The sequence below is a fragment of the Daucus carota genome, chromosome 3 (genome assembly GCF_001625215.2).
Source record: "Daucus carota subsp. sativus chromosome 3, DH1 v3.0, whole genome shotgun sequence".
Classification (NCBI taxonomy): domain Eukaryota; kingdom Viridiplantae; phylum Streptophyta; class Magnoliopsida; order Apiales; family Apiaceae; genus Daucus; species Daucus carota.
Genome location: NC_030383.2, coordinates 30,938,487 through 30,960,842, shown reverse-complemented (window position 1 = coordinate 30,960,842; position 22,356 = coordinate 30,938,487). Strand labels below are relative to the sequence as shown.

The following is a 22,356-nucleotide window of genomic DNA, read 5'->3' as shown; positions in this document are numbered from 1 at the left end:
GGGCGAATACACTTTAAGTAGACAGTCACGCACTGGACCCGGTTTTTGTTGTCTCTTTGTCTTTTGATTTGTCTCGCTCATTGTTTTGCATTGCACACACAAACATGATAGTTTTATTATTTGGTTTTGACGTAGATTGCTCAACAATCTTAAAGTGTAGTTTATATTTACATATGTGTTTGGTATTTACGTGTTTGTTTACTTGTCGTGACAAATTTATGGAGAATCAAATTGTGAACAACGCGATGAACGCAACGACTGATCCCAACGCACAAGTCGTAGTATCTGATGTGTAGGAACAATCGGACCTTGGCCCTGCGTTTTATGATACTAATTAAAAGTTCGAAAATAATATTAACCTTAATCGCTACGGCGCAAGCGATTCAAATCCACGTCTTCTACTGTATTCCCTAATTCTCCTTGGACGAAGTGTGGCCTTCGATCTCCCAAGGTGTGCCTCTCCTTAAAGCTCCGAAAACCCAAATCCCTAGCTGGCTCCTTGAGAAAAACGACTGCCTCTCTCAAACCCTAGGATGAATTCGTTTTGGTGTGTCTTTCAGCTTTAGGAGAGCGAGAATATATATAGGCTACAGTAGGGATCATGGACCATTAGGTCAGGCCTTCCAATGACATTCTGGGTCAGGCCCAATGTCATTAAATATTAATTCAATCCACTAAAGAATTAATATTTGCACTACCTTTCCTAATTCTGTAAATTAATTATTTATTTCGGCTCCCATATTACTTGCTTATAAATTCCCCATTTTTAAGATATCGCATGTCCATTAATTAAATTAATTTTTGACAATTAATTTAATCAATATCTTTTATCCTTGATCATCCACTAAACCTTATAATTATGCAAGAACAAATCTGCCTGCAGGACTAAAGCATAATTATCTTTATGAGCTTTCAAGAGGACATCATCACCCGAATATATTTTTCAGACACGGTTTCCTTTTATAGTCAATATCCCACTCTGTATATAATGTCATTTCCTAATACATAAATTCGTAATTTAAAATAAATTACTTAACTTATGAGTCAAGGCATGTGCATTAAATACAAGTGTCAATCACTATATCCGGATTAAGAACTTAAGCATTAATAACATCATAGAATCTTAGTTCTTTATTGTCAGAATAATAGAAACAATTATTCTACTATTTTGATCCCGTTCAATATACACAAAGTATATAAGTATTATTCAATAGTCAAGATAAACTATTTCTAAATAATACTTCAGCCGTTCCAGTGGTTTGTCTAACACCACCTCGACTGTGAACCTTTATTATATTATATAAGAAGTCTGACAATCTAATCTTCTGCTATCCCATTTGATACTAGATTGTCTACAATATATAATATACAGACAATGTGAAAACATGCATTCAAGATTCTCAAATAATTGTTATATACTTCAAACGAATATTTCAGTATAACCCTAACAATCTCCCACCTATACTCAAGATATTCTTTGAGTATATCAGTGTTTATTACAAGCAATCCACTACCAACTATATAACTATGTGACAAAGTATCTGACTCCTATCGCTTCTACGTGCTGCTGAAAAGCCTTAGCTGGTAAGCTCATCGTGAAAGGATCTGCCCAGTTATCCTTCGATGCTATATCAGCCACAATGATATCTCCTCGCTTAACGAACTGTCATATGAGGTGATACTTACGCTCTATGTGTTTCGCTGCCTTATGGGCCCGTGGTTCCTTAGTATTCGCCACAGCACCAGTGTTATCACAATAAATCATGATTTGCTGTAGAAGATTAGGAACCACATCCAAATTCAGCAGGAAGTTTCGGAACCATATAGCCTCTTTGGCTGCCTCAGAGGCTGCCACATATTCGGCTTTCATGGTTGAGTCTGCGATGCATTTCTACTTCACACTACTCCATATTACGGCTCCACCTCCCAAAGTAAAAACACATCCCGATTTGGACTTTCTCTTATCCTTATATGTCTGGAAATCCGAATCGGTATATCCCAGAGGCAATAAATCAGAGCACTTGTAAACTAACATATACTCCTTAGTCCTTCGCAGGTACTTGAGTATTGCTTTTACAGCACTCCAATGTACCTATCCTGGGTTTGACTGGTATCTGCAAACCATGCCCACAGCAAAGCAGATATCAGGCCTCGTACATAACATTGCATACATTAGGCTTCCACATGCCGAAGCATAAGGAACTGCCTTCATGTTCTCTATCTCCTTAGGTGTCGAAGGACACTAACTCTTTGATAGAGTAACTCCATGTCTGAAGGGTAAATTACCCTTCTTGGAGTCCTGCATGTTAAAACGAGCTAATGCGTCATCTATGTAGGGCTCCTGAGATAAAGCCAACATCCTTTTCTTGCGATCCCTTATAAGTTTGATCTCAAGGATGTATGCTGCTTCACCTAAGTCCTTCATTTCGAATTGTTTGAACATCCATGCCTTTATTGAAGACAACATCTTAACATTGTTTCCAATAATTAAAATGTCATCAACATAAAGCACTAGAAAAACCACTGCATTTCCCTCACATCTTTTATACACGCATGCTTCGCTTGGACTTTGATCAAATCCATACGACTGGACTGCCTGATCAAAGCGAATGTTCCAATACCTAGAAGCTTGTTTAAGTCCATAGATAGACCTCTTCAGCTTACATACAAGATGCGCTTGGCCTTCTTTAATGAATCCCTATGTTGCTGCATATAGATGGTTTCTTCAAGATTTCCATTAAGGAAAGCTGTCTTGACATCCATTTGCCAAATCTCATAATCGAGATGAGCTCCTATAGATAAAAGAATACGGATTGACTTAAGCATGACTACCGGCGAAAAGGTTCCCTCATAATCGATACCTTCTTTCTGAGTATACCCTTTCGCAACAAGTCTTGCTTTCCAGGCTTTCACCTTTTTGTCTTATCCCCTCTTTTTCTTGTAGATCCACTTACATCCAATAGGTTTTACACCTTTGGGTGGTTCCACGAGCTCCCAGACCTGATTAGAATACATTGATTCCATCTCAGAATCAATTGCCTTTTGCCAAAGACTTGCATCTTTGTCTTGTATTGTCTCTTCGTATGTCCGGGGATCATCATCATGTTCACCATAGACCAAGTCTGAAGACTCTCCCAAAAACATGAATTTGTCGGGTTGTCGAACAACCCTCCCACTACGACGAGGAACTGGTGCGGTATTAATGACAGGTTGTAAAGTCTGCTGTGGTTGTTCTACTTGTACTACAGGTTCATTATTTGTCCCTCCCACTAGTTCCTCTAAAACGATACTACTCATGGGTTTGTGATTCATTATATATATAGTCTTCCTCTAAGAATCATGCATTGGTGCTAACAGTGACATCCCAATTCTTAGGACTATAAAATAAATAACCTTTTGTTCCCATGGGGTAGCCTAAAAACAGCTTTACTTCTGTACGAGATTCTAGCTTAGTCGCGTTCTTGTTCAGCACATGTGCTGGACAACCCCATATCCGAATATGTCTTAGACTCGGTTTGTCCCTGGTCCATAATTCTAAGGGGGTTTTAGGAACCGACTTAGAAGGTACTAAGTTCAGAAGATAAGCTGATGTCTCTAAGGCATGTCCCCAAAACGACTCAGGTAAATCCGAATAACTCATCATCGATCTAATACTCTCTAAAAGAGTCCGGTTCCTTCTCTCTGCTACACCGTTCTGTTGGGGTGTGCCTGGTGCAGGCAACTGGGATTCTATCCCATTTTCTGATAAACATTCCCTGAATTCCCCAAGCAAGTATTCGCCACCACGATCTGATCGTAGTGACTTGATACTTTTATTATGTCGCTTCTCCGTTTTAGCTTTGTACTCTTTGAATTTATCAAAGCACTCAGACTTACGGTGCAACAAATAAACGTACTCATATCTTGAATAATCGTCAATAAAAGTGACGAAATACTCATAACCACCTCTTGCTTGGATATTCATAGGTCCACATAAATCAGAGTGAACCAATTGTAACACTTCTTTGGCTCTATTCCCCTTTGCCTTGAAAGGCCTATTAGTCATTTTACCTTCCAAGCAAGATTCACAAACTGGAAATGGCTTCACTGCCAATGAGCTCAAAGGCCCGTCTACTACCAGTCTTTGAATCCTCCTCAAGTTAATATGACCTAATCTCAAGTGCTTAAGATATGTCTGGTTCAAACTAGAAGGTTCCTTTCTTTTAGTAGAGGTAGAAGATGTGTTGTTCAACACCTTATGTTGTAGTTGCAGTGCAGGTTGACTAGGATTAATTACATACAAATTGTCTTGCAATGTACCAGAACATATAATCTGTTTATTCATCATAATAGAAACATTACGATCCAAACAAACATTATAACCATCCATAACAAGTTTAGAAACCGAAATTAAATTCCTTCTAAAAGAAGGTACATAAATAAAATTGTTCAAAACCAAAATCCTATAAAAACCAAAAGATAAATGAATCTCTCCTACTGCAACTACTGCTACTTTCGTAGCATCTCCCATGAACACGTAGATCTCACCATCTCTAAGTATTCTAGATTGCTGGAACCCATGCATAGAGTTACAAACATGATCAGTGGCTCCTGTATCTACACACCAAGTGCTCATAGATACAGCCGCTACAAATGTTTCGGTAACTAGAGAAAGAGACATACCAGTATTGTTTGTCTTCTTCAGGAAGAGGACAATCTTGTTTTCAGTGACCCGACTGCTTCCACCGGTAGCACTTTCCCTTAGGCTTTTTCACACCACCTTGAACTCCCACTTCCTTCACAGCTTTCTATGTCTGAGCCTTTTTCTTCTTCTTATTGCCTTTCGGCTTAGAGGAAGAACCTTTCTCAGCCACATTCACTTGAACACTCTGCCGAAGTAATCCTTCAGCTGCCTGAAGTTCTGTCAGCAGTTCCGCAAGACTATACTGCCTCTTGTTCATGTTGTAATTCAAGCGGAACTGCTCAAAACTCTTGGGCAAGCTCATAAGGATAATGTCAATCTGGGTTCCTCGTCAAGCTCAGCACTAAGGATCTCTATCTCATTCAGATGTGACATCATCTTGAGAACATGATCCCTTACAGGTGTACCTTCAGCCATCTGAGTGTTCATTAAAGCGTTCATGGCTACTTGCCTAGCAGCCCTATTCTAATCTCCAAAAAGTTCCTTGAGATTAAAGAGCATATCCGAAGCAATGGCCATAACATGATGCTGATGCTGCAAAACACCCGACATTGCTGCCAGAATGTAACATCGCGACATCTCATCAGCCTTTGTCCACCGCTTATAATACTCCTTATCCTCATCAGGAGCATCAGCAGCGGGCTGCTCAGGCTTGCGTTCATAAGTGCAAAACTTGTACTCCTTCAGCAGTCAACACAATGTCCAAATTACGTTTCCATTCAATATAGTTAGGTCTGGTAATTTTGTTATCCTTAAGTATGGTGAACAGTGGATTAAAGCCCATTTTATCCTGAGAATCATGCATGGAAAAATCACATTACACATAAAGAAGGGTGCATTAAAAATTAAGACCTATTGGTTCCTCTAACAATTATTAAAATTAAATGCACTAACGTTTAAATACCATAAGTTTCTGGTACGTCACGATGGGTGACAATACCACCTAAATTTGTTTAAACGTTACTTCGGTCCTATTACTAAACAATAAGCCACGTCGGGGTGGTCTATATTATTTTTCATAGCTAAGTGTATACCATCATCAAATCTTAAATTATCCGAAACCTATGGAACTTGGTACGACACGATGGGCGGCATGTATACCTTCCAATATTCTTTGAATAGAATACTTCAATTCAATATTCGTCAATGGTTTGATTTTTAGGCAGTGGAGGAGTCACATCGGTCTCACTTAATACCCATAAGCCTTAGAAATCGCCCCAAATCAGAGATAAAGAAAATTCGTATTTATTCGTATTAATTTAAGAAGTTTGTTCCAGTAATATCTATAACATTCTAGACACCATAAATTACACGTCACGATGGGTGATGTATACATAATTTATATTCGTCTTTATGTTAAATTACATACAAACAAACAATGATGGAGACCATGGGATTTAATATCATATTAATTCCCTCTCCCACTTAGAATTTACTTTGAGGATTTTAATCTAGATGCATCGTCCTATGTTATTTCTTCGAAGTCCACATGCATACTATCATGGTAATAGCAACACAAAGAACACATAACATGGCAGCATACTAACATGATTAAAGCATTAATGAAAAAACATCCCTATGTCCATGTCATTCTAGCATGCGAATGGTTAGTATCACATGGCATAACAACACAGACAAGAAACACGTAATAACAATAATCAAGAATTATGTAAATCATAATAAAACACATCCACTATTATGGCCCCGGAAGAACAGCTTCGAATTCATCCTTCGAAAAATTCCGGAAAACTTCGAGAGCCCGTTTGGAGACCTAAACAGCCTCAGATCGCCTTGAAAAACTGCGCCAAATGGACTACGTGGATTTGGAACCTGTCCATCTCGTTCTGCCGTCCCCGAAAAGGTATTATGCGCCCAAGTCGGACATCGTATGCAAAAGTCAACACCGGCTGAGAATTTGGAACCTGTCCGTCTCGTATGCAAATGTCTAGTCTTTTAAGTTAACTATGAGACTTATTGTTTTACTTGGATTTCATGTTGGAATGCCAAATGTTGGCATATTTACTCTTTTTAACACGCTCACTATATTATCAACACCGGCTGAGAATTACCCTTTTTGTACTATAGAACCTAACGAGGCCCGAGTGTACATTCCAGATGAGCGGTTTGAATCGCTTTGCCAAATGTATAAACTGAAAAGTGAGGTTAGTGATTTCAGTGCCCAATATATGATGCAATTTACAAATACGTTACTGGAATACTATGTAATTGTTTAGTTGATGAATTTCATTTTCATTGGTTTGATTGGAACCAATAAATAAGTTAGAATTCTCAGGCGTAGCTGAGGTTTCTACTGGTCAACTGTGTGGTTAATCTGTACCGACTAAAACTTTCTAAAGATAGCTAAGAGTCCATGTATTCAATTGCATTTACTTTTGTTATTTGTTTGTCAGGTAGCAGCTTTTCTTGAAATCCATGATATTATATCTTCACTTGCTACTATAGCCTTTAATATAATCCAGTATACGAAATTTGTTTACTGTTTTCATTTTAGTTAGATCATACAAATAGGACGAGCAATGGAAGTCATGGATCCATTCTCTAATAGATAACTATTAATCAGAAATTGCCAAGTGTATCTTATGTCAGGTTGTTAAGTTTATGCTTTAACAAGTAACTTGTAGGTGTTATACTTATCTAGTTATTTAGTTATTTGCTATTTAAGTGAAAAAATGCATGAAAGCTCACATCTCGTCTTTGATTATCTTTCTTGGCTCTCCTTTGTGGGAAGTGGTAACTACTATACTAATGTTATGGGTTTAATCAAATTCTCTTGGTGGAATCTTAAAAGTATAGATAATTTTTATGTGGATGCATATGAACAATGAACAGTGAACACTGAAACATAAGAGGTATTCAAGTAGGAAACTTGGTAGACTTATAACGGATTAACAGTAACAATAATTAAATAACTTTTTAGTTAGGTAACTTTCCAAATATTCACCCCCCGGTTGTTGGTGTTTATTCTTTGCATTTATATTCTTTCTGTATCAGGTGGTTTTGATGATCCTGAAATTACCCAAGTTGATGACACTGTGGATCCCGTGAGGGATCTAGAGACTATTCAAGAGTTACGGCTCAAGGTAATGTTTTTATGCATTAATAAATTTTATGAGTCCATAAGTGTACTTGTTACTTGTTGAGTTTTTTTCCCCAACAAAGCTTTACCCTGAAGCCTGATGTAAATGGTGCAGAGTATACACTAATTTAATTATAGTCCGATGAAATTTAATGTTATTATTTAGAGATAGATACAAGTCACTGGGAATTAGTTCTGGTGATTAAGTTGTAGAAATATGTTAGGCTCTTTTTAAAATATATAATTCTATTATCAGTATATAAAAGAATAGTAGATTTGGTTAGTAGTAGGCAACTGTCATCTGTCTGTTCCTAATATTTTATCATTAGCAAAGACATATAAAGCCTAAACACTATAGTTATCGCACACAATCTTACGCAGAACAAAATAGCCATCAACTAATTATGATTATATTTTTGACACTAAGGAATGATAGTGATCAGTGTTATTAAATGCGATATGCGCACTGAAGCGCAAAGGGCCTCCTGGCGCATAAGTGCAACGCGCAATGCGAGATGTGCGCTTTTTGAAACAAAGCGTAAAAAATTATAAAAAAATGCATAACAATTAAATTTAACAAGTAATAAGCATATTAGATTGTCATTGAACATGTTGATGATAATCAGGTTCATAGTTAGGGCACAAATAGATAATCTAAAATCCTAGTAGTTGATAATCTAAAACCTCTTTCACCGCTCGTGAATATTTCCAAGCCACGTCTTTCCGTTCAGCCATCTATTTGTCGTAAATTAGTCACTAATCAGAATATCATATCTTTGTGTGTTCATATATATATATTATTAGCAAAAAATAAATAATATGTTCATATATATACACATATATAATATGTCTATACTAAATAATTATTATTATAATCAGTATATGTGTATAGACAAGATTATGTATATATATTTCTGTATATGTGTGTGCATGTGTGTGTGTATGTGTGTATATGTGTATAGATATGTGTGTGTACATGTGTATATATGTGTGTGTGTGTGTGTGTGTGTGTATACAAGAAAGAAGATAATTACCAGAAAGGAGATTATCCTGCACAGATCTTGTTCAATCGATTGCCTATGTATGTGTATGTACGTGTTGTATGGTATCAAAGATGCGTGTCTGTCTGTTTTTGGGTTTTATGACCCTTTTCTTTTAAAAAGACCCAGTCAACAACCTAGTCAATGGCTCAGTCAACAGCCCAGTCAAAAAAATAAAAAAGCGCGCTTTTCCTACGCTTCCCGCATCTCGCTTATGCTCTTCATGCGTTGAAAAGCGCACGCATCTCTAACCTCGCATTGCATCTCGCATATGCGAGCGCATATGCGCGCTTTTAATAACACTGATAGTGATAGCTTTGGTTGAAGTTTCACTAATTTAAGGTTTGTAATGAACACTACAGTACATTCTGTACAATAAGTTTACGTCCGAAATTCGGTATTTAGTTTAATTGTCGAAGCAGTTGCTTGGGTTAATATTGAACTGCACTGCCTTTAGCATACTTGTTTTATTTTTCTATTTCTAATTTTTCAAAATAATTTTTTAACTTTAGACGGAGACTCAGGGTAAGGATCCAACTCCAATGATGAAGAATACCAACAAATGCAAGTTGAGTTACAAGACATGAAGAATCGGGTGAAGCAACTACAAGAGGTGAGGAGAAATCAGGAATTGGAAGAGATGAAAAAGCAAATGGAAGAGATGAAGAGGCAACTTGCTATGGCATTTAATAATCGGATTGAAAATTAGACATTCTGTACGAGACAAGCTAGCTTTTTGTATGTTACGTATGAAGTATGTATGACTTATGAATTATAACTTTGGATGTTGCTTTTCATTTATGACATTTCTTTTATCTAATGAAGCAATTTGTTTTATTAATTGTATAATACAGGGATGTCAACAAAATTTAAATGTATTAATAAAAATAAAAAAAAATTATATTTTACAACTTTACCAACCGTTTACCAACGGAATTGAATTATAAATAAATAAAATTTAATCTTTATTCTAGAGCACAATTTGTAGGCATTCCGTTGGTAAAGTTCTTTACCAACAGAATGTCATTCCCTTGGTAAAGTCTTTTACCAACGGAACGTTGTGGCAATTGTTGTTGGCATATTACCAACGGTTTAATGTCTGTTGGCAAGTTACCAACGGAATATCCGTTGGGACAATGGATTTCTTTTAAAGTCAACCGCCTCCCGATCCGTTAATCAGTTGTAACATTACCATCGGAATCCATATTCTGTTGGGAAAATTTTACCAACGAGGATTTTAGTAATAGTTTTTTCCGTTGGGAATTCGGTTGGCATTCCATTTTACCAACGGGATTTCATGTTTACCGACGGAAAATTCCGTTGGGAATCTCGGATTTTCTTGTAGTGAAATATTGCAAAATTTCTGATCCATTCTTTTATATTTGTTCCAATTGTTCCGATTAGTGCAAGTATTCAGATCCATCCTTTATAATTCTTAAGATCCAGATAAATTCATTTTCACAAATTAATTCGAAGTTCATATTGTCATTGAAGCATGTGTTGCTCAGTGATAATTAGAACTTAGAATGAGTTGGGATCTTCTTGATTACTCAACCCGCCATTGTCATGCTGGTTTTGCAGGCTAAATACAATAAAATTAGCCGATAATAGAGGATACTGAATAGTTAGGGATTTCCTGAACTATGATTTATGAAAGGATGGACTATGGTTTGTGAAAAATTGATTATCAAAAGTTAATTTGGAATAATTCCGTTGTTGATAATGATTGTGATTCTGTCATATTGATTTACATTGGCTTGTTAAATTGAATTATAGAATTGGATTGTTGTTTTTATAAAATTATGTGGACTAGATTCGTGGTCAAACCAGATGGGTGGTCATATTATGCCAATGAGTGCCTTGGATCCAGTGATAGAGCATGGCGGGGCCTTCTCGAGGTTAGGCATGACTGATCAACAGCCTAACATTGGTTTTAATTAAAAATATGATAATCCAATTCAATAATTCTCTTGGAAAGATTGAATTCTTCAGTGTTCCAATACTGCAAGTTATTGTGAATCCTTCTAAACAATACCCTGGTCTTGTGAATTCATGTTGAATCTTTTGATAAAGTATGTTGAACCCGTGAGCTTCTGTTATATCATTTCGGAATTATCATTGTTTATTACTACTTGCTGAGCATTGTTGCTCACTCTTGCTATTCTCTTTTAACCATTTCAGAAAGGTTGAAAGATGAGTGGTTAGATTGTGATCATGAATAAGGCTAATGCTAGGTGAGGAGTCAGAGGTGTTAAAGATCTAATGGTCGAGGAATGTCCAGGAAGATTGGTAAGGTTGGTGCTAGCTAGAGTTGTGCTATTGAGATTCAGATGTAAGTCATAGCTGGAATAGATTGACAGTGATTCTTCATATCGAAGATGATTGGATGTTGTAAGGTATTGTTTATTGATAGTGGTTGATTATAATTTCAATACTGTAACCTGGATGCGATCTTGTGTTTTTAGGGGGTTAAAGTGTTCTCTTTCAAATCCTTTATTAAAGCTTTCCGGTTTAAATTCTTTGGTTTTCATTATCTTTTCAAAAAAAAAATACCAAAAAAAATTATAAAAATAACAACTATAGATATATCGTGTTACTTAAATTACGTATAAAATGTCAAAAACACAGGGAGAGATAGAGTAACTTGACACAAGATTAACAATATTCTATGTATCTCAACTTTTTTAAGAACTTGTCTACTTTTTTTTCTTTTTCAAAAGTAAATTATTTTGGGCTTTTTTTATTCATAACTACGTTTTCAATCTTATTTCCAAAAATACTGCCTTATCCAATCTTATTTTCAAAAATACTACCTTCTCTAAAATATTTTCAAAAATACTGTGGTTGCATATGCAACCATATATGCAACTACAAATCATGATTTCAAGTTTCAGTTTTCAAATGTCATTTTCGACCTCATCGTTAGAGTCGATATATATATATATATATTTTTGGAAAATATTTTCAAAAAGGTAGTATTTTTGAAAATATTTTAGAGATTTGAAAATAAGATTGGATAAGGTAGTATTTTTGAAAATAAGATTGAAAAAACAATATACAAGATAATTCCCCAATTATTTTCCTTAAAGAAAACGTGAGTTTATACTATTATTTTCGTGTAAACAAACAATGTAAATCACTCCCAAATACTTAACTCCACCGGTAGTATACGAACATAATCCTTTTTTACCGAAAATAACTGATTATATATTTTTATAAGATAAGTGTGCACAAACAATAGGGAAAACGGGACCCCACGTCCACCTATCTAGAAAGTCATTGACATATTGGAAGGTCGGAGGCAGAAAAGAAATAGAAAAATAAATTTTACTTTGGATAAAAATTTGATTATATAACAATAATAGAGCACTTGGTGATGGTGTGGTTCATACAGTACATACATATATCACTTGCAAGAGGTTGGAAGTTGCAGGAGGAATGGCATACTATAGCTGTGTTGACAGATCAGAATATGGAGAAAAAGGTGGCAGTGACAATATTGAATTTAATATTGATCATGGAGATGCAGAATCAGGTGGAGGTGCTTGTTCATCGCCACCCTTGTGGGGTGATTCGAAAATGTCAAACAACAAGAAGATGATGAGGAGTGCAAGAGTAGAAGCCATAGCAAGAGGTCAGAAGGAGCTGATGGAGATGGTGAAGAGCATGCCTGACTCCTCTTACGAGCTGTCGTTAAGAGACCTTGTAGATCATCATCAAAAACTGGGATTCCAACAAAACAACAACAAGAAGAAGAAGCAGCAAGCCAGTGTGAGGAAGCTGCAAGGCAGTTCAAGACAGACTAGTACTAGTAAGAATTACAAGACAGGAGGAGGGTTGTTGTTGAAGATGGTATTCCCTGCACTGCCTCTTGGAGCCACTCAAAAATCAAAGGAAATCCCAACATATTCCCACACCACTACTGCTGCAGGTGGATTCAGTAGCCATGGAAGCACTGGAAGCTCAGACACCACTGTTACTGTTAGTAGTAATAGCACAAGGTACTCCCTCCGTCCCATTCATTTTTAGCATATCCTATCATTTCTATATATTTCAAAAATAATATAGTTTAATAATATACAACATTATTATACCAACTACTTTCTTCCACTATATTCATGCTATAATAATATAAGAGCAGTGTTAGGTGCACATAATTGTGTACATAAAACTTGTACATAATGACGTGGCAATTGAGGTGGAAGGTTTTAATTGGGGTGGTTGATGTGAATACAGGGGGTCCAATCCAATTAAAACCTCCCACATGTCATTATGTACACAATTTTGTATACAATTATGTGCACCAAGCATTTTCCATAATATAAACACTATTACACTCAATACTTTCTCAGTGTCCACAACCAATGTATATATTTCATCGGAACGGAGGGAGTATATATATATATATATGCTTCTTCACTTCGTTTTTAACTATTATTATTATAATTACTGTATTTTATTCAAGAGTCAATATTTACTCATTATTCAAAATCTGTATTACATTACTTATTTTCATTTAGTGATGTACTTAATATGAATAAAGATGAAATTCTATTTTATATTTTATTCTTCTGAAATAAATAATATTTTAAAACAAATTTGTTTTGAGAGATATATTCAAATCATAGACATATGAGAAGTAATCTCCGCCAAAAGTACTTCTGATATTTGGTTCCGAATGTGTTAAAATATAATATTATTTTATCGATTAAATTAAATTATAATCTCAAATATCAAGTGTGAACACTGAACACCACTGAAATTAGTAAAATAAAAAATCACGTACATGTTTTTGTGTTGCAACGCGCAGGCGTTACAACTTGCATGCACTTCCATCGAAAGTTCATCTCAAATTTTTATATTCTAGTTTCAAATTTTATCCGATCAATTACATCTATTCATATTAACAATTTCTCAACTTTTCTTCTTTTTTTTTTGTAAGATCCAGTTTCTCAACTTTAATATTAACTTTATTCAATTTTCTCAAATGATGTGCTGGCTCCCCCAGACGTGAAATTCATTATTACTAATCTTGTGTAATACAGTAATTGACCAGATGTTCATATAACGTTTATTTTTAAATTGCAGGAAGAAAGGCGGATTACTCTGCGGATGCTCACCCTTTCATTCGAATAAAAAGAAAATCGTAGAGTGAATCAAATGTTTTTTCTAAGATTTATGTAGACATGTTGAGCTTTAGAAGTTCTGTAGCTAAGATGTGGAAAGCTGGAATTTTGTATATTTCTTTTCTAATTTTTTTTATTGCTGTAAATTTTGAGTGCGTTTTTTTCGATTAAATGAGACATCGATGGTGTCAAACTTTATACTCCCTCCGTCCCATTTTAATTGACACTTATTTTTTTTTGACGTCCCAAAAAGAATGAACCTATTACACTTACTATTTTTGAACCCTACTTTTCACTATTACACCCACTACTTCTTCCACTATCTCTATTCTATAATTATATAAACACTATTATACCCACTACTTTCCTCCACTATCTCAAATATATTATTAAAATTTTGATGGGTCCCATCACTTTACCAACTTTTCAACTAATTTAATTTCTTTTACTACCTTTTTTTTTAATCTCCGTGAAAGTCAAAGCAGTTCAATCTTTTTGGGACGGAGGGAGTATGCGATACTCCCTCCGTCCCATTTTAGTTTTCACATTTGGTATTGTGCCGGTCAAATTGACCCAAGTTTGACTGTAATTTATTAATATATTATTAATTGATAAAATAAAAAAAATATATCACCGGAAATAATTTTTAATCTACTTTAAGATGTAATTTTTAGTTTTTCAAAATAATGAAAGAGTGACATATAATCTTTGGTCAAAAAGTAGTCAATTTGACCAACAAAAATAAAAATGTGACAACTAAAATGGGATAGAGGGAGTACCTTTCATGCACAGATTTTCAAGTTCAGGTTTGGATTTTGTGGACTATAGTGGTATTTTTAACAAAGTAACACACTCACAAGGCCCTTGTTTGGAAGTTGGAGGTGTTGTGCAAAATTAGAGGTTTGAGATGTTTTATAGGTTTGACCACTAAAATATATTAATATTAGTGTTTGGTAGTTAGCAGATTGAAATAGAGATTTGGATCCAAAAAACTAATTTTGAAAAAGCTACTTTGAGGAGTTTTTTGGATTAGCGGTTTTGGTTTGTGTCAGAAAAATCTAATCAATCAGCTATTTACCACCCAGTTTTACGAGAAATAGCTAATTCAATCCGTTGGTCAGAACATCTAATTCAATCTCCTAGTCAAAACAGCTAATTCAATCCGCTAACAATTAACAGCTAACCGTAATTGAAATAAAAGAAAATCGTTTTCACAAAGAAAAAGGTAGATGAAAATATTCGAGCAAAGTCTTTTGACAACTGAACAAACGTAAAATTATTATCACGAGATTTAAGAAGAAATCTGGGTATTATATTATGATGAGATTTTAGAAAAAGTTTCTTTAAAAAATCTCATTTCTTCGAATCATCCCACTGTCCGTCTCACTGTCTCGGGTTCCGGATGACCCTTTGGATCAACGCAAGGCCCCGTTTCTCAGCTCTCGCATTCTGATTTTAGAAAAAGTTGGACACTTGGACTAATTACTTAAGAAGAAATTGAATAGGCCTAATATGATATCAGGGGAGTAGAGATTAGCAGAGGAACAGCGTTTGCTTTAGCTCTGGCAACTTATTTAGCTTCTGCCTCTCAGATCCAGCAACACATAATAAATATTGAGTAAACTCAAGTTAAAATGGTGTCCTGAAGACTTCTTAGCAACGCAAGCACAGAGAATGGTAACTTGAAATTCCTACACATACCTCCTCCGAGTATTCTGGTTTCTAGAAACGGTAATTTAGTCAAGTCTGGAGTAGCACTTAAATCTTGAGAAAACTTTTAAGTTTATAACCTGTCAACTGTTTTCTCAAGGAGTCAGAAGATAATCACTTCAGGGGACAACTATTCCAACAGAGCAACCTCAGTCCTCAAATCTCATGCACCGGCAAAATTGGAGTTCAAGGCTGAGGCCAAAGATAAAGGGCAGTTAGAACTTACAAGTGTCACTCAAAATTCAAATGGCAAGGAATAGTCAAGAGCAAGACATATCTCTATTAGTTAGGAGTGAGTTTTTGTTTTCTATTACAAATTCTTAAAATGAAATTTTACAAAAATGTATAAGATCTTTTGGAGGACATGGTTTGCATCCTGTATACATATATACTCAAAACTGCTGAATTATTACTTCATTTTGCAAGGAGTACTACCCCAGGAAGCACCAACACTGTCCTGAAGTGGTAATCAGATCCGAAAAGTACATACTTGTGAGTTTCAGGCTACTAAACAAGGAGATATATTTGACCTCCAGCCAGGTAGGCAATCAAGCATCCCCATCTTTGATTTGGCGTTTCTCTAGAAACTTAACTATTTGCAGCATTATAGGCCGACTTTGTGGATAATATTCCAAACAACACATAGCCAACGCTGTGACATCATTTCCGCAGCGAGCATCATAGGCTGGATCATCCTGAAGTTTCTTATGAACCAAAGAACAATCAGGCTTAAACTCTTTCTTGGCCCAACAATCTGCTTTTGTTTCTTCTTTGTTTTCTGGATTATAAGCTTTTTTCCCTATTAGACTTAGAAGTAATGCTCCATAAGAATAGATATCACATTTCACGGACCATGGACTACTTGCACCTGTCACCACAGAAACAACTTTAATTTTCAGAAAAGCCTAAAAAACAGAATCTGCGCAAAAAATATATTTATGGCTGATACCGTACCTAGCAATTTTCCTGCAGAGATCAGACGAGGGTCAATATAACCAGGCGATCCCCAAATGGACCCATTTGGCACATCCCCGAAAAATCCGCCAGTTAGCATTGAAAGATCAAATAGTATAGGGTTGCAATCCTTCATTAAACATTGAAAATTGATGCCTAAAGAAATGTCTCAAGACATTTGCGATGCAAAAGTGCATACATGAAACAAAGCCAACTTTAAAACTGAATTCCTCAAGTCTTAAGACATTTGTGATGCGTAAGTACATACATAAAAACAAAGCTAACTGCAAATACAGCACTGACCTTATCAATCATTATGTGAGCTGCAGATATATTTCGAACCAAGTAATCACTGCGGTGTAATTCGTCAAGAAGACGAGCAAATTGAAGTGCTACATTGACAGTCTGCTGCCAGTTCATCTGATCTGCAAAAGACAAAACTTTGCACTGAAGAAGCGAAAATAAAATAATACAAGATACATAAACAATATTCTACCCAGGAATTGATAAACAAGGCTAGCTGATATGATCACTCTCAGAAAAGAATTTTTTTTTTTTTTAAAACAACTTGATAAGGATAATAACTTTAAAAATAAATAAATCTAACAAGTAGTATTTCAAACACTACCTTTTTCTAATAAATTGTGGAGGGTATCAAGTGGACTGATATCATATATAGTGGCTAATAACTCATCAGACTCGCAACATCCAATCAGCTTTACTAAATTTGGATGATTGTGATGCTTCAAGAACAATACCTCCGTCTGAAAAGAAAAAATATATTTGATGTTAATCAGTAATATGCTTTCATCTATAAACAGAAAAGACAAACTATGGATCTAGACCATGAAATATCAGGAATATACTTTTAATTTCGACCGGAGATCTTGGAATGAGCACTTCTGATGCTCCCAGATTTTCAAAGTCACGTCTTTTTCTTCTCCCGACTCATCATCATGTTTGATTTTTCCCCTGTAAAGCTTTCCAAACTGGGCACTTGCGATTAAATTTTCAGCGCTAAATCCATTGGTTGCTACTTTTAGCTGGTCATGTGTGAATAATTCTGGATGAGATTGTAAAACTAAGTCCATACCTGTAAATGATTCTAACATTAGTTGACACAGGATAACGAAAGAAGAAAGATCATAAAAAGTCCTTAACATAAGAGGGAAAATACTATTGTCCCACAACCACCTTTTATTAAAGCGCTATTTAGCTTGTTTTGATTGGTGGAGCTTTTGTATATGTAGGGGGCCACCATTATTAATAAGTAGTAGCCAATCAAAATGAGTTAAATACATGAAATTTGGTGCTTAGCACATGCTTATGGGCACACCATAGGAAAAACCGTTTATTAAATACTGCAAAAAATACTTCAATTCATTATATTGGTCTCATAATTCAACAAATTTCAGTGGCAGACCTCCATATATTGATTGAGATTCCAAGTGTATCCTTTTAATTAAACATTAGTATAAAATTGATTCCAAAGCCAAGAGACTTTCTTTTTTAGCCCCGGCAGTTTTAAAATCCTTGTATCTGACAAAAGCACTAAGAGCATCTTTAACAGGGAATACTCCTTCGCTAAAAATCCATGTGATATATCATACATAAAAAATATAGAGAATGTATGAAAATTGCTCACTCCAATGGCACATTCCCCTTTAGGTAAAATTTTAGGCAAGCCCTGAATTATATTTGTCGAACCTAGGGACGTGCACATAGTTACCCAGTTCGCGGTACGGCCTATGGATCCGCGAACCGGTTCGCTCGTACCGGAACACGGGTCGAAGTCGACCCGGATCGGCCGGGATCGCGTTCCAATTCGTCTTTCCGGCGAACCGCGGATGCTTGCTCTGACTACACTAAAACGAGGAAGAAAGGAAGAAAATCTATTTGTGCTGTATTGTTTTGATGATCCATAATATACATATACATGTTTGTATGTATATTTGTTTGCTGATGAAGAAGATGAACTGTGAAGAAGATGAAGTGTGTACGGTGTGAATGAAATCTTACAAAAACAAAACTATTATATTAATTAATATAAAAAAGTAAACGAAATTAGTTAATGTTAAAAAAATAGTCACCGATAAATGATTCACTATCAATTAGTTGCGGGAATTTTGTTTCAATTGATTCTTATTCAATTTATGTTAATTTCAAATTATAGTTTAAATTAAAAATTTTGTTTTTGATAGTTTTGCGAAACCTTGCAAAATCACATGTGTGCATATTTCTTAATATCTTTTCTTGTATTTTGTAACATATTTATATTTTTCTACCTTTATTACATATATATATATATATATATATATATATATATATTAACGGGATCCTTATATCAACCCGCGTACCCGATTCACACTTCAGCGTACCCCATTCACTTAAACTAACGTTCCACGTTCCCGAACTCGTACCGCGTACCGGATCGATCCACGATCACGCGCATGAAGCACGTTATCTATAACCATATTAAAATAATATATTTTATTTATAACTTGAATCATGATAACATACTATTTTCAAAAGATAACCAATCATTATAGCCTGTCCCAATAAAGCACAATAAAGATTTTACATAATCATCATCTTACATTGTTTTAACCATGGGCATTGCGCACTACACAGATGAACTTTGGTGATCACCTCTATGTCCAAAACCAGTGCAAAAATACATAGCTATTTCTATTTATGACATTAAAAAGTTTTTTTTTCTGCAAAAACTAAACCTCAAATCCAATGCACAGTTTTTAATGAAAGAAGATAGCTCTAAATTGCATATATCTATTTTAGAAAAAATATCTGCTAGCTTTGAATAATATGTTTCCTTGCCTTTTCCATGCTTAGAGTATTTCTAATGGAGTTATCTAAAATATGGAATATTTAGGTCCCTGAATTGGCATTTTACTTTTATAGACTAGGTTCCAGATTCCGTTTTTTGGGTCACTTAACTTTTTCATTTTTTTATCTAAGTCCATCCATCAAAAAGATTCTAACGGCGTTAGAATAAGAAAACTAGGACCAAACAAAGCAATTTTGAAGGTGTTGGCGATATCTGAATTTAAAGTTCAAGTCGTCAAATTGAAGCTTGAATCACTAGCGACACTCATACGACACCAATTTTCACAAACTAGGTCCAATTCATAAATTTAGGTCCCTAAATTCGATCAAAAACTCAAAATTTATGGTCCAGTTTAGGGTTTTTTGAATTAAACCTAGTTTGTGAAAATTGGTGTCATATGATTGTCGCTAGTGATTCAAGTTTCAATTTGCCAACCGGAACTTTAAGTTTGGATTTCACTAACACCTTCAAAATTGCTTTAATCCGTATGAACATCTGGAATCCTAGTTTTCTAACTATAACGCCGTTCAAAATTTTTTGACAAAAGGACTTAAATTAAAAAACAAAAGTTAAGTGACCCAAAAAACGGAATAGTTCAGGAACCTAGACAAAAAAACACCAATAGTTCAGAGATTTATAATTTAATTTTCCCGCTAAAATAATATATATAATATATAATACTAATTATATAAAATTTGTTCAAACTAGGAGGCGTGAGCTTTGATGAGAATACCTATACCTTAAAATATATTTATATTATTTTAGGTTGTTGTATATATAATATATTAATATATCATTTTAATATGATAACAAATATCATATGTAATGTTCTTATCGCCAGAGATTTGACAAATATAACTAGCATAGGTTGACTAAATTATGAATTGGAATTGAGATATTTTTACATAATCTCTATAATTTTAATTTATAATTTTCTTTAACTATGTTTACGTAAAAGTTTCGTATGTTCGGAAATGCTCTGATTAGTTTATTGGCAATTAGCAACATCTATATATTTAATTTTTATATTTACAACATATATTAAATCAAGTAGTTAAACTGTATCTATAAATTGTATTCTAGAGCATGTGTAACTCAACGGAGAAAAAGCCCTCAATGTCACTTACTCCCTCCGTCCAACCAGGATGTTTACATTCACTGTTTGCACGCATTTTGAGGCTCTTATAAAGTATAGTTCAATAACGTTTTTTTTAATTTTTTTCTTTTTTTGAATAAAAGTTTAAACGTTAAACTTTTTTTCGGGGTTTTTAAGAAAAATAAATATATAGCAGAAGTATACTTTATAGGATCCTTAAAATGTGTGCCAAAGAGTAACGTAAATAACCTGATGGGACGGAGGGAATAACTATTTAATACATAATTACCCAGATATCACTATATAAAAAATAAGCCCTCACCGTCACTCCAAAACACAACTTAAAGTTGTGTTTTCATTATTAATCAAAACGTAACACGAAGTTACGTTTTCCTCTTAAACCCAATAGCTTATTAGATAGACACAATACTGTCAATACACACAAATACTAACAAAAGTTGCGTTTTGGCATCTTAAAACACAAATTGAAGTTACGTTTTGATTATATTATTTTAAAAATAAATATAAACACAAGACGAAGTTGCGTCTTCGTAACATGAAACGAACTCAAATTTCGAAGTGACATTTGGTGCCAGCTCCCAGCTACACCATATATGCCAGGGACTCCCAAATTGGAGTCATATCTAACAATCGCGACATTCAAGTCATTTTTCCTGGAAAGTGATATATGGGCCAACACCCAATTGAATGCTATATCTATAACTTGGAATCAAAAGATATAATCATATAACACACACCATTCAAATATACGTGGTTCTACTCTGCTTACGTTGCATCAGAGACGTGTGTCACAGTACAAGACGCACATCACAGTAATCTTTTTTGCAAAAACATGAAAAGAGGATTATAAATTACATACCTATAGATCGGTATGTATGTATCTCGCCTTGTGTATCTATATAGATCGATCGTTGGAGGTTTTGGTTTTGCTTGTAATTCTTCCGGCCCAGACCTATGAATTTACTTGATTTCTATATTTAGAACCCTTCTGGTATACAGGCCCTTATTGGGGGTTAGCTGTCAGCTGTGACAGGATTAAATTAGATGTTTTGATTAGCCGATTGAATTAGATGTTTTGACTAGCGAATTAGATTAGTTGTTTCCCGTAAAATTCTTTGGTAAATAGCTGATTTTTCGTAAAACTGTTTAGTAAATAGCTGATTGATTAGCTTTTTCCGACACAAACCAAAACCTCTAATTCAAAACGCTCCTCAAAGTAGCTTTTTTAAAATTAGCTTTTGGACCCAAACTTCTATTTCAATCCTCTAACTACCAAACACCAAAATTAGTGGATTCCAATGGTTAAACCTCTAAATCACCTCAAATCTATAATTTTTGCCAAACCCTCTAACTTCCAAACCGGTCCATACTCTTAAAAATATCCAATTTCTTAAAAACATATTAGTGGTAAAAAATCCTATGTAATAAAATCTATGTAAATAATATTTTTAAAATTGAAAATGCTAGATTACCTGATATTAATAAATGATATTTGGGGCCATTTTTTCCAACTCTATTATTTTGGACATTGGCCGAATTAGCGGTTAGCGGTTAGGAGATTGAAATAGATGTATCGACTAGCTGATTGAAATAGATGTTTTGACTAGCGGATTGGATTAGTGATTTCTTCTAAAACTGTTTGGTAAATAGATGTTTGATTAGTTTTTTATGACACATAACAAAATCTTTAACCCAAAAAGCTCCTCTAAGTAATTATTTTTTTTTGAGAAAAAGGAATTAATTCAATAATGAAAAGCCATACGGCATATACAAAAACAATCGAGTC

General features: G+C 34.7%; 3 protein-coding genes across 4 annotated transcripts; 2 read left to right on the top strand and 1 right to left on the bottom strand.

The window, feature by feature from the left end:
- Window positions 1–6,645: 6,645 nt before the first annotated feature.
- LOC108212355 (obg-like ATPase 1) lies at window positions 6,646–8,416 on the top strand. The gene is made up of 4 exons (XM_017384081.1): window positions 6,646–6,843; window positions 7,093–7,180; window positions 7,694–7,782; window positions 8,405–8,416. Exons 1-4 carry the CDS (start codon window positions 6,646–6,648, stop codon window positions 8,414–8,416), a joined length of 387 nt encoding a protein of 128 aa, XP_017239570.1.
- Window positions 8,417–12,130: 3,714 nt separating this feature from the next.
- Window positions 12,131–14,080, top strand: LOC108213563 (uncharacterized). Its single transcript, XM_017385367.2, has 2 exons — window positions 12,131–12,819; window positions 13,907–14,080. The coding sequence occupies exons 1-2, from the start codon at window positions 12,257–12,259 to the stop codon at window positions 13,971–13,973; spliced, it is 630 nt and encodes a 209-aa protein (XP_017240856.1). The 5' UTR covers window positions 12,131–12,256; the 3' UTR covers window positions 13,974–14,080.
- Window positions 14,081–15,706: 1,626 nt separating this feature from the next.
- On the bottom strand, window positions 15,707–21,578 carry LOC108211476 (serine/threonine-protein kinase BIK1). 2 transcript variants are annotated; one of them, XR_001805054.2, is made up of 7 exons: window positions 21,430–21,568; window positions 17,475–17,701; window positions 17,237–17,372; window positions 16,912–17,033; window positions 16,609–16,738; window positions 16,145–16,522; window positions 15,707–15,846 (listed from the first exon to the last, which is right to left on the bottom strand). XR_001805054.2 is itself a non-coding variant. In XM_017383085.2 (6 exons), exons 2-6 carry the CDS (start codon window positions 17,697–17,699, stop codon window positions 16,203–16,205), a joined length of 933 nt encoding a protein of 310 aa, XP_017238574.1. In that variant the 5' UTR covers window positions 17,700–17,701; window positions 21,430–21,578; the 3' UTR covers window positions 15,915–16,202. The 2 variants fall into 2 exon arrangements, 1 of the variants encoding a protein (XP_017238574.1); XM_017383085.2 differs by lacking the exon at window positions 15,707–15,846 and having other exon boundaries at window positions 15,915–16,522; window positions 21,430–21,578.
- Between the last annotated feature and the right edge of the window lie 778 nt (window positions 21,579–22,356).